At 37.3% G+C, this 12,934-nt stretch overlaps 1 protein-coding gene across 1 annotated transcript in view; it reads left to right on the forward strand.

Annotated features, from left to right (window-relative positions):
• The window catches only part of KIF23 (kinesin family member 23), a 39,387-nt gene extending 26,679 nt beyond the window's left edge, over positions 1-12,708 (forward strand). The window contains exons 14-23 of the mRNA XM_023510012.1: positions 758-916; positions 1,875-2,032; positions 3,072-3,245; positions 3,463-3,642; positions 3,953-4,264; positions 7,579-7,809; positions 8,693-8,775; positions 8,967-9,048; positions 9,985-10,055; positions 12,172-12,708. Of these exons, the coding sequence (XP_023365780.1) occupies positions 758-916; positions 1,875-2,032; positions 3,072-3,245; positions 3,463-3,642; positions 3,953-4,264; positions 7,579-7,809; positions 8,693-8,775; positions 8,967-9,048; positions 9,985-10,055; positions 12,172-12,187 (1,466 nt within the window). The 3' untranslated portion in view covers positions 12,188-12,708. The remainder of the gene's footprint in view (positions 1-757; positions 917-1,874; positions 2,033-3,071; positions 3,246-3,462; positions 3,643-3,952; positions 4,265-7,578; positions 7,810-8,692; positions 8,776-8,966; positions 9,049-9,984; positions 10,056-12,171) is intronic.
• The last annotated feature ends 226 nt before the right edge of the window (positions 12,709-12,934 follow it).

Consider the following 12,934-nt stretch of genomic DNA (forward strand, 5'->3'; position numbering starts at 1 on the left):
ATCCAGCCCAGGCCTGCCAAACAACAATGATAATTACAACCAAACAATAGCCGGGCATTGTGGTGGGCTCCAGTAGTACCAGCTACTTGGGAGGCAGAGGCAGGAGACTTGCTTGAGCCCAGGAGTTGGAGGTTGCTGTGAGCTGTGATGCCACAGCACTCTACCCAGGGGTCAGCTTGAGGCTCTGTCTCAAAAAAAAAATCATTTGCCTACTGGTCTGTCTGTCTCATCTTTGAAAAATCTGTTTATATAATACAACTTTTATATACCTTCTCTTCAAGAACCAAGATCAAAAATATTTGAACTAAAATATAAGTGAGATTTCTTTTGTTGTGTACTATAACTCATTTTTAGGGAAGTAAAATTATGCCAACCCAAATTCCCAGGTGGCTCAGTGGGTAGGGCACCGGCTACATACACTGAGGCTGGCAGGTTCAAACCCAGCTTGGGCCAGCTAAACAACAATGACAACTGCAACCAAAAAATAACTGAGCATTGTGCTGGGTGCCTGTAGTCCCAGCTACTTGGGAGGCTGAGACAAGAGAATCGCTTAAGCCCAAGAGTTTGAAGTTGCTATGAACTGTGACACCACAGCACTACTGTGTGACATAGTGAGACTCTTACCTCAAAAAAAAAAAGAAAGAAAGAAAGAAATTCCATTGTTAATTGGACTGAGGAATCTAATCACATTGTTAAACATGTTTAAGCTCTTTCTCTCCTGTGTAACTTTTTGTAATTTTTTATAATTTCAATACAGAACCATTGGTTACCGACATAGTTTTACAGAGTTTTCCACCTTTGCCAGCATGTGAAATTTTGGATATCAATGATGATCAGACACTTCCGAAGCTGATTGAAGCCTTAGAAAAACGTGTTCGTCTCCGACAAATGATGATTGATGAGTTTAACAAACAAGGTAATGGCCAAAGTGTTTGCAACCATTTTAGCTTCTGAAATTAAGAGTATTTGTAATGCATTTGAGTTCCATGGTAGAATGGACCTTTAAAGAAGAATTATCTTGTCTCTCTACTTTGACATATTCAAGGTTTAATTAGAATGACAAAGAAATTTACTCATAGCCCTTGTTTATAAATTCTAAGAAAGTCAAACAAAAGAAAAAAGTGAATATGTGTTCCCTCCTTCCTTTTTTTCCCTTTACTGTTGTTGATGAACACAAAGGAATATTTCTTGGTTTCTCTGTCTACAAAATGGGTATTGTAATTGCTTCTATAATACTTCAGAGAGTGTTAATGAAGATAAATGAGATAATGTATGAAGATCCTGTAGAATAGTTGAACAGCCTTGTACACACTAAGTGAATGTATCTTAGTGAATGTATCTGTTATTTTTATTGTTAATGCATTTTAGTCTTTACTATAAAGTTGTGAGGTAAAGTGCTATTTAAGTTTCCATATTAAAATGAAATTTACTTAGAAAAATTAACTTGCTAATGTTATAACTAATAAGCGGTATACCAGGGATTTCAATTCAGGTCTAACTAATCCCAAATCTAGTGTTGCTTGTGTGATTGCATTTGTTGATCTGAAGTAAAACTATTTACCTGTAAGAGTGGAGAAGAGAAAGCTACAGTGTAAAATGTAAGACTTGAGTGTCTTTCAGGATTAAATGTAAAATTTCTGTGACTATCTCATAGATTTGAGAGTCAAATTTCTGGTCAAATTTCATACTTGTTTACTCACTATAGACTGATTCTCACAGAGATTTGCTGGATCACTACATTTTATTTATTCTCCTAAAAAATTATTATTACTTTTTTGAATAGCTGCATTTTATCTATTACCTGCTAATAGAAGTTGATTTCATTGGTTATTTTGGAAATGGAGTAAAATTTGACTTGCATGCTTTTGTTTCAGCTAATACTTTTAAAGGTTTATTACAAGGATTCGACAGTGCTGTCTTAAGTAAAGAAAACTACATTCAAGGAAAACTAAATGAAAAAGAAAAGGTGATCTCAGGACAGAAATTGGAAATAGAACGCCTGGAAAAGAAAAATAAAACTTTAGAATATAAGGTTTGTTTTGGCATTATTATAATGGAAATATGTGCTGGCCATTCAGCCCTGCTCTTTTAGTGGACTGTTCTGCTCCAGGGGTCTGTGACCACTGCTTATTATGAGTTCTCACTTGGTTAGTTACTAATCATCCTACCTCAAAAAAGTGGAAATGTGGGTGAAAAGCTTAAAAGGGATGATCTTTACCTTTTTTGCTTGTTTGTTTTGTTTTGTTTTGAGACTGAGTCTCAAACTATCCCCCTGGGTAGAGTGCTGTGGCATCAAAGTTCACAGCAACCTCCAACTCCTGGGCTCAAGCGAGTCTCCTGCCTCTGCCTCCCAAGTAGCTGGGACTACAGGCGCCCGCCACAACGCCCGGCCATTTTTTGGTTGCAGCCATCATTGTTGTTTGGCCGGCCGGGGCTGGGGATTCGAACCCGCCATCTTAGGTGTATGTGGCTGGCACCTTAGCCGATTGAGCCACAGGCGCTGAGCCAGTTGTAGCTTGTTTTTGATTTATTAGAAATGTTTCCTTATTATGCATTCCTTCAGCACATGCAAAAAATGATTGAATGAGATAGTGTAAAAGTGCCAGCATAGTGCCGTAGACATAATAGATAAACAGTAAATCTTAATTAGATCTGCATTTGGTTTATAAATTGTAAACAGTATGAGCTTAGGACTCATCTCTTCCTTTGAGGTAGAGGAAAATGCTGTTTTGTTGGAGAGTGCTGTGGCATTGTGTAATATGTATCTTCTCTTAGACGAGGTTTGGCGAGTGTACCTTCATTCTAAAGAGGAGCTAGGATCAACCAGCTGTTTTCTTTAATTATGAATATAGCCTAAAAAGTTAAGTTATAACTTATGTAAAAAACTTGTTTAGTTAGTTTCTATTTCTGGGAATGGAAGTGGGAATTCAGATGCTATTTTAGAGGAAAAATGTGCTTTCTTCAAGGCTTTCTTTAACACAAATAAGCTTTGTAAGCAATTTGAAAGATTATTTTATAGCTGCATGAAATATTTACATACAAATAGTAAGCATAAGGGTCTACCTTCCCAGATTGAGATTTTAGAGAAAACAACTACTATCTATGAAGAAGATAAACGCAATCTACAGCAGGAACTCGAAACTCAGAATCAGAAACTTCAGCGACAATTTTCTGACAAACGCAGGTTAGAAGCCAGGTTGCAAGGCATGGTAACGGAAACAACAATGAAGTGGGAGAAAGAATGTGTGAGTATTCTCGTAATGGATGATTTATTTATTTCATGTTGTAGGTTAGGTTAAATATTATAAATTACTGTGTCTGTGTTATAGTTTTGGTGGTATTTGTTAACTCTCAGGAAGAATTAGAGAACTGTCATTTTTAGAAAATAAAGTGATTGGGTAATCTGGTATACTTCCTTGCAATGACTGAATTACACTATAAATTGCCATTGATAACCTGTAGGAGCGGAGGGTGGCAGCCAAACAGCTGGAGATGCAGAATAAACTCTGGGTCAAAGATGAAAAACTGAAACAACTGAAGGCTATTGTTACTGAACCCCAAACTGAAAAGCCAGAGAGACCCTCTCGGGAGCGGGATCGAGAAAAAGTTACTCGAAGATCTGTTTCTCCACCTCCAGTGCCTGTAAGTTATTTGTGGTTGTGCATTAACTTCATACTGGAGAAAATCTGTTCAGATTAAATGACTATTTCTGTGATAATTAGCTGTTTTATATTAGCAATTATATTTCTGAAATTTCTATTCAAGAATATTTTTAAATTTAGTAAACAACAAATTTAGTAATAAACACAAATTTAGCATAAAAACTTTAGTAACTTTGTACAAGTAATTATTTATAATGTTAAATCTTCATGTGCTAAAATTATAGAAAAGTAATGAATTGTTTCTCTCAGTTTTTAAGTCTTGCTCATTAATTTCTCTCCAATTTTTCTAGCTTTCTAGTAACTATATTGCTCAGATTTCCAACGGCCAGCAACTCATGAGCCAGCCACAGCTACATAGGCGCTCTAACTCTTGCAGCAGCATTTCTGTAGCTTCCTGTATTTCGGAATGGGAGCAGAAAATTCCTTCGTACAACACACCTCTCAATGTTACATCTATTGCAAGGCGTAGGCAGCAGGAGCCAGAACAAAGTAAAACTTGTATCGTGTCAGACAGAAGGCGAGGGATGTACTTGACTGAAGGCAGGGAAGTGGTTCCTACATTCAGAAATGAGATAGAAATAGAAGAGGATCATTGCTGCAGGGTTGGTGCCAGTATTGTTTTAAAATATTGTAGCAATAGATATTATCTCCTTTGTGTTTTATAATTTGGTTCTGAAATTTCAATGGAAAGATAGATGGACTCCAGTATATATGTATATAAATAAATTAGGTCTAATGTTTTTGTAAGTTAATTTGAAAGATGGACTTGTTTTTAAAATTGAGGCCTAGTTCTTCATCTGAAAAGGCCTAAGCACATCTGGCAAAACAAGCAATGCCTGTGTGTTAAATGAACACAAGTCAATTTGATATATCCCAGAGTACAAAATTGGTGAACCTTGGTGTCTTAGAGCTCACTTTCCTTTTTTTTTTTTTTTCTGGTTTCTCTTCCCCAAGTTAGATTTTTTTGCTGCTGCTTTTGAACCCTAGCTTTTAAAATTTTCTTAAACTATTATTTAAAACAATTTCATACCCTAAGAGAAGAGATAAAAGAAATGGTATGATAACATCTTTTTCCTGGACCTACATCTATTAATTATTACCATATGTAAACTTCCCCACAAGCCTTTGAAAGTAAGTCATAGACTTCCTGACACTTCATTCCTAAGAATAAGGACAATGTCCTACATAACTACAATTCTTTATCAGACCTAAGAAAGTTAACATTAATTGAATTAATATCTTCTATTGGGACCATATTCAGTTGTCCCACTCATGGCTTTTCCTTTTGTAATCAGTGATACTGTCAAAGTATATCCATTGCATGTGGTAATTATGTCTCTTTAACCTCTTTTAATTGTAAAATAGTCTTCCAGCCAACACTCATTTTTAAATTTTATGATATGACTGTTTTAAAGAATCCAGGCAATTCATTTTGAAACTACTAAAGATTTTTAATCTTGAGGGTTTACCTCAGTTTACAAAGGTTTTACCTCATTCAAGGATATTTAAATTCACTTTCATATTTTTCTCTTAAGGATTATAGTAAAGTTTCCTTTGAATCTGAATAAATGGATCAAGTTAACATTGTGATTTTTAGACTTAGTAAAATATTAACATAGCTCTTTTAGAATTTTAGTTCTAAATAATTAATCTTATAGTAAATATTTGCTTTAGATTTTCTAATGAGGGTATAGATTTAGGTGGCCCAAATTCCTGATTATTAAAGGATGGTGATGAGTCCCAAATTTACCAAGGCAACAGACGCTTCTAAACTCTCTTACATTCTTTACTTTATAGATTTTTGCCTTAAGCCCTTTTAGGGAGCAAATTATGGTGAATGGTCTTTCTGATCAACTCTAGTCAATCACCTTATTTCATGAATGTTTATAAACTGGAAGCCATTCAAGGCCTGCTTGTGCCTTGCCAACAGCAATGTAATATCTAATTTGGCTATAAGATATTTAAGAGGATTTACTAGAGATACTTTTTTTCCAACTTCTCACTTGAAATCAAAATCTCTTTAGAAGTGCAGCAGAAAATTTACTATAAGGTTAGTATCTATGCATCTAAGTTTGTTGGTCAAAAATTACATCAGGTGGACTGATTTATACTTGAGTTAGGAAAAAACTATAAATATTTTATAAATGCTAGTAGATTATACAGACTCATCTTTCTGAATCTTGTTGTATCATGTGTTTACTGCTAAGTGTGTTGAAGAAAACTCTTACATTTGCTAAACAGTATGTGATAAAGGCCAGACTTTTCTTCTTCTTCAACATTAATTAAATCTTTGTTGTTGTTGTTGTTAAAGACAGAGTCTCTCTCTTGCTGGGCCAGAGTGCCATGGCCTTATCCCACAGCAACCTCAAACTCTGGGCTCAAGTGATCTTCTCTGTCTTAGCCTCCCAGGTAACTGGGAGTATAAACACCCACCACAGTGCCTGGATAATTTTTCTATTTTTAGTAGTTGTGGGCCTCACTCTTGCTCAGACTTAGGAGTGTTGAACTCCTAAGCTCAAACAGTCCTCCTTTCTTGGCCTCCCAGAGTGCAAGGATTATAGGCATGAGCCACTGTGCCTGGCCTAATTAAACCATTTTAAAAATGAGGCTCGACATTTTTAGTGGTAAATTGCATTGCCTGTGTCACTATATAGGGAAAATGATTCAGTTTCTCAGATGTGCATTTTGATATTGGGATCATTATATTTGACCAGCTTTGAAGAATTTGACCTATGACAGATATTTTTCATTTGCTTTCAGTTTTACACACAGGAGTTGTTCACAAAAATGCCAAAGATAGCTCATTGCTTCAAATAATTAATGATGGCATATATATGAAATATTGTTTCTTTAGGCTGATTGTGCTACTAAATTTTACTTTCCCAGATTTACATGACATTTGACTGGAAGCAACTAGTTTTTTCATTGTGTAATGAGACTGATTTGACACTGTATTCTTTGACTCTTGGAACCTTTATAAATGTTTTGTAAAATAGTCATTATTATGTTTGAACTTTTCATGAAGTTCTATTTTGAGATTTAAAAATCTTGTAGTGGGCTCAGTGCCGGTTGCTCAGTTGTTAGGGATAGTTGCCCTCTGTTAGTTGAACCGAGGCTGACAGGTTCAAACCCAGCCCAGGCCTGCTAAACAACAATGACAGCTGCAACAAAAAAATAGCTGAGCGTTGTGGCAGACGCCTGTAGTCTCAGCTACTTGGGAGGCTGAGGCAAGAGAATTGCTTAAGCCCAAGAGTTTGAGGTTGCTGTGAGCTATGATGCCACGGCACTCTACCAAGGGCGACATAGTGAGACTGTCTAAAAAATACAAAACACAAAAAAAAACCTGCAGTGAAAATACTCAGAACTACTTTACAATTCTTCTAGTCATGTTATAGGTAGAGTTCTTATATTCTATAGGATTTTATATTATCTAGTTTCATCTGCTTGTGTTATTTTTTGATCTCTGTCTTTGTATAAAGATGTTTTCTCTTTTGTTTAGAGGTCTAGGACATGTTTAGGGCTCTTACTGCTCTTACAACAGAGTTGTGGACCTAATAGATGACCTCATAATAACAGACATAAAAATTGATTTTTTTCATTAAAAATGTAAAGTGAGTTATTTGCCCTGAATCACTCCCTAAGCAGTAAAGTCTAGTAGCATCCCCAGAATTTTTCTTTTCATCCTTTGTTCAAAGGTAAAATTTGTGATATACAAGTTAGTGTTAAAGATGTTTGTTGGTTTTGTTTTTGTTTATGAAGAGAATGTTTAAATTACTTGAGTAACGTATTTAGCTTTGAAAAGGATTGTTTTGATATTGTCATCAAGTAATGTACCCAACCTGCTGCACTTCTAATAATTCCCTTAAATTAATTCTGGGTTATGCTTGTTTCTCAATTCCTCTTTCAACCTGATCAGAATGTACCACCAATTCGTCTCCGACACAGACGATCACGCTCTGCAGGAGACAGATGGGTAGATCATAAGCCTGCCTCTAACGTGCAAACTGAAACAGTCATGCAGCCACATGTCCCTCATGCCATCACAGTATCTGTTGCAAATGAAAAGGCACTAGCTAAGTGTGACAAGTACATGCTGACCCACCAGGAACTAGCCTCCGATGGGGAGATTGAAACTAAACTAATTAAGGTAAAAACTAATTTACACAGGAGAAAAAAATATTTAAAAAATCAACTAACTAAAAAACCATTTGCCCTGCTACTTCCTTGATGACAAACAGGCAATGTCAACTGGAACACCATTGGGTATTTGATGTAACCTTTTTGTTGGCAGAAAATTAAAGTGACTGCTTAGGTATAAATCTGCTGAAAGGGGATTAAACTCCAAATCCATTGTACTTTACTGTATATTTAATTATAACCACTACTTAAAAAGTAAACCTAAACAAAGAACTCCTACCTTTGCTCTCTTGTTAGTTCAAGATAAAAAGCCCACATTAAAATTTGGTCTATCAAAATCATTCGTGTTGAGCTACTTAAAACTTTTTCTTAGGAGACTTGCCTACCTGTAGATGAATTTTCTTTTAATAATTTAGTCAGTGAATAATCAGGAAAGTAAAAGATAAAAAACTTTTTATTTCAAATTTAATTTAGAGGATAGTTATTATAATTGTAGCTATAATTAAGACTATACTGCTTTTTGAGTAAGGGGAATGCCCAGAGAAGAAAGAACGTGCTATAAAACATGTAAAAATGTCTGGCAGATTTCTTGATCCTTAGGGCACTTTAATTTTTAAATTATGGGTGAAACAAAAAGGAATTATTTTTTTCTCATAGTTAAGAATGTTACTGATTACATTGTATTGGACTTCTTTTGTTTTCTGAGAAATATGTACTCAAATATGTACTTCAATACCGGGTAGTACAGACTTAGCAGTCCCAAGTACCATCTGGTTTTGTGGGCAGGAGTTTCCATAAAACAGTAGAATCTTGAGATCAGTTTGAATTATGATATGTATGTTTATCATTTGAATGTATCAAAGTGTAACAGTAACCTTTTCTCTTGGTTTTAGGGCGATGTTTTTAAAACAAGGGGTGGTGGACAGTCTGTTCAGTTTACTGATATTGAGACTTTAAAACAAGAATTACCAAATGGGTGAGTGATCATCAAAGATATCTCTCTTTAAAGGGTTGTTTTCTTAGCTGCTCATTCTTGAGGAACAGAATATCCTATGGAATTTATCATTAATTCTTCAAAGGGGTATAGATGGTATTTCCCTCTTTTTTAATATTTTTCCTGTTCTTAGATGCAAAAATAATTGTTGCATCATGTTTCCGCCTTTTCAGTAGTCGAAAACGAAGATCTTCCACAGTAGTACCTGCCCAGCCAGATGGCACAGAGTCTGAGTGGACCGATGTAGAAACAAGGGTAGGGGAAAAATTAAATATTTGTCTGCTTAATAAAATTTAGGCATCTCATGTCTTAAACCCCATTTACGTTTTTTGAAGTTCTTTGATGAAGATGCTGAGGTACTATCTCACATTACCAGCACAGCACGTAGGCTTTGTTCTAGGGAACCTGCAAAGGTATTTGTATTTCTTTAGGTCTGCTCTTCAGTTCAAACCTCATTTTCAGTGTAGAAGAACAGGGTTCGAGAATAAGTCAGAGAATATCACTCCAGCAAGAAATCATGTCAACTTGATGGGAATCTTCTTAGAAGCAGCTCAGCAGGAATCACCTTGTAACTGTTTACTCTTGAGAAGAGGCTCATATGGAAAAACATGAGAAAGTGGGGGTTGAGAGGTTCAACTCTGGCCCTGGCCACTAACTCTCACCAACTCCTCTTCCTGGCCGGGCACAGTGGCTCACTCTGGGAGGCCGAGATGGGTGGATCGCCTAAGCTCCCAGGTTCGAGACCAGCCTGCGCCAAAGCGAGGCCCCATCTCTAAAAACAGCCGGGCCTTGTGGTGGGCGCCTGTAGTCCCAGCTACTGGGGAGGCTGAGGCAAGAGAATCACTTGAGCCCAACAGTTTGAGGTTGCTGTGAGCTATGATGCCATGGTATTCTACTGAGGGCAACAAAGTGAGACTCTGTCTCCAAAAAAAATAAAATAAAATAAAATAAAACTCCTCTTCCTTAACTAAAGTGACCTCTAAAGATCTTTTTGGCTCACAAAGTTTGTGTGATGCTAGAAATAAATTGTGAGTAACTGACTGGTGTTTTAACATAGGTGTCTTTGCTGAACTATTATAAATTATAGAAAAGCAATGTTGGATTTCATCTAGGCAGAGCCTATGTAAACAACTGTGTTCATAGACTGCTGAGGGGAGCTGATCTTTTCCTGTTCTATCACTTTCCTCTCAGTGTTCTGTGGCCGTGGAGATGAAAGCAGGATCTCAGCTGGGACCTGGATATCAGCATCACGCCCAGCCCAAGTAAGCACTGGCAGTCGACTGGAGCCTTGCTGTCTGTGTTTTCCCTTCTCTGGTATTTCTGTCATCACCCCTTCTTCCAACCATCTACTTGGGGTTTTTTGTTGTTTGCTTGGGTTTCTTTTCTTTTTCTTTTTTTTTTTTTTGTAGAGACAGTGTCTCAGCAACCTCTAACTCCTGGGCTTAGGCGATTCTCTTGCCTCAGCCTCTTGAGTAGCTGGGACTATAGGTGCCCACCACAATACCTGGCTATTTTGTTTGTTTGTTTTGCAGTTTGGCCGTGGGGCCAGATTCGAACCCACCATCCTTGGTATATGGGCTGGTGCCCTACCCACTGATACAGAGGTGGCAGCTGGGTTTTTTTCTTTTTTTTTTTTTTTTGGAGACAGAGTCTCACTCTGTCACCCTGGGTAGAGTGTCATGGTGTCATAGCTCACAGCAACCTCAAATACTTGGGTTCAAGGGATCCTTTTGCCTCAGATTCCTAAGTAGCTGAGACTACAGCCTCCTGCTACATGCCCAGCTAGTTTTTTTTCTATTTTTAGTAAAGATGAGGTTTCTCTCTTGCTCAGGCTGGTCTGGAACTCCTGAGCTCAAGTAATCCTTCTCTCTTGGCCTCCCAGAATGCTAGGATTATGGGCCTGACCCACTGTGCCTGGCCCATCTACTTGATTTTAAGAGCAAACATAGGCTCGGCGCCTGTGGCTCAAGTGGCTGGGGCACTAACCACATACACCTCGGGTGGCGGGTTTGAATCCAGCCCAGGCCTGCCAGGCAACAATGATGGCCGCAACCAAAAAATGGCCGGGCGTTGTGTCCGGTACCTGTGGTCCCAGCTACTTGGGAGGCTGAGGTAGGGGGCTACCTAGAGCCCAGGAGTTGGAGGTTACTGTGAGCTGTGATGCCATGGCATTCTACCCAGGGGGATAGCTTGAGGATCTGTCTCAGAGGAAAAAAAAAAAAAGCAAACATAGGGTTTTCATTTTTCCCTTGGAATATCCAGGCCCCACTGGCAGACTGCAGTACGCAGCTTTAGTGTCAGAGCCTTAGAGGGCTGGATAAAAGCAGTTAGCTGCAAGGACAGGAGGTAATATAAGATTGGTAGCTCTTGTTCATATTCTGCCAATGCTCATAAAGATTTCTGAGGCTAAACTGAGAGCACCTGTGAGGAGGAAAGGCTAAAGGCATTAGTTGGGGATGATGACAGTTTGGTGTAATTCATTCCTTCCTAATTTGGTCTTGCTATAGTAATAAGTTTTTATTAAAGTAAATAAAATTGAGTGGCAGAATTTATTTATTTATTTTTTATTAAATGATAGCTGTATGCATTAATGCAAACATGGAGTACGGTGTAGTGTTTTCATATACGATTTGAAATACTTTCATCAAACTGGTTAACATAGACTTTGTGTCATTTACTTAGTTATTGTGTTAAAACATTTATACTCTAGTTCTAGAAAAGTTCACTTGTACCGAGTGGCAGAATTTATGTTAGGAAGGAGTCGCATGTTTTCCTCTTCTATTAAACCTATATGTAGGAGCTTGACCCCTACTTTTTCCTTATTTTATTAAAACCCCCACTTTGGAAATATCTAGATATACAACTTTGTTTTTTTGAAACAGTCTCATTTTGTCACCCTCGGTAAAGTGCTGTGGTGTCACAGCTCACAGCAATCTCAAACTCTTAGGCTTAAGCGATTCTCTTGCCTCAGCCTCCCAAATAGCTGGGACTACAGGTGCCTGCCACCTGGCTATTTTTTTGTTGTAGTTATCATTGTTTGGCAGGGCCAGGTTTGAACCTGCCAGCCCCAGTGTATGTGGCTGTTACCCTAGCTGCTGAGCTACAGGCACCGAGCCATATATGCAACTTTTTTAATACTTTGTTTTCCTTAGTGAAGAATTTGGAAAATTGTTGTTAACAATATGAAGATATGAAGTCTCTGTTTTCTAAACTTAATACTAGATAAACATATTTTATAATAGTTATTTGCTTTCTCAGAAGGAAGTGAATTTTCCCATGATCAAAGAGCAATTCTCAAAGCCCTTCTAAAGATTAATGTTCTATGAATGTGATGCTAATTGCAAGATTCAACATTAAATGTTGGTTTTTATGTTTTAGGCGCAAGAAGCCATGAACTGACAGTCCCACTAGCAAAAGAACATTTTCATTTGTGTGCATGATTTCTCCAAAGCCGTCCCAGGAGCAGTCTTCTAAGTCATCTTGTGGAACTGCAGCTTTGGTGAACATCACAGACCTCCGCTACTTCATACACTGGCCTCGATCAAAGCTTCCCTGATGGTTCCAAAGACATCTAGAATTCACCCACTTTGTATAATATATACCTTGCTGTATTTAATATTAATAGCAGAGCAAGACTCCCCCTTTTTCATTGCTGTACAAACCTTTTTATAATGCTGTCTTTTTGTATGTTTCTTGTATACTTTTAAACTAATTCTCGGGAGTGTTCATCTTAGGTGATTAAGGAAGAATATATTTGCTGCTATTGATTAGCTGCAAGAATGCACTTTAGACCTGTTCAAACTTCTACAATAAAGATGTCAACAGCTGGCCAATAATAAAACCATTTTAGGATGTAGTTTCCAATTTCATGTGTATTTATTCACTTTCTGACATTTAGATATGTGAAAAGAATAGAAATAAAAAGCACTAAGAAATACAAAATTGTGTGTTGGCAGTTCATTCAACACATACTCCCAGTGCTTAGCACAGTGCCTTGCATTTACCTGCCACTCATTATTTGTGGGATGAGTGAAAAGAAAGCACTAGAAAATATAAAGGAAATGGGAGTTAGATGGACAGTGCCTATTTTTGCATGACACAGTATCTACATAGTAAGTATACTTTTCTAGATTTTTTTTTT

Source organism: Otolemur garnettii, unplaced genomic scaffold (assembly GCF_000181295.1).
Source record: "Otolemur garnettii isolate 467f Iridium unplaced genomic scaffold, OtoGar3 scaffold00011, whole genome shotgun sequence".
Taxonomy (NCBI): domain Eukaryota; kingdom Metazoa; phylum Chordata; class Mammalia; order Primates; family Galagidae; genus Otolemur; species Otolemur garnettii.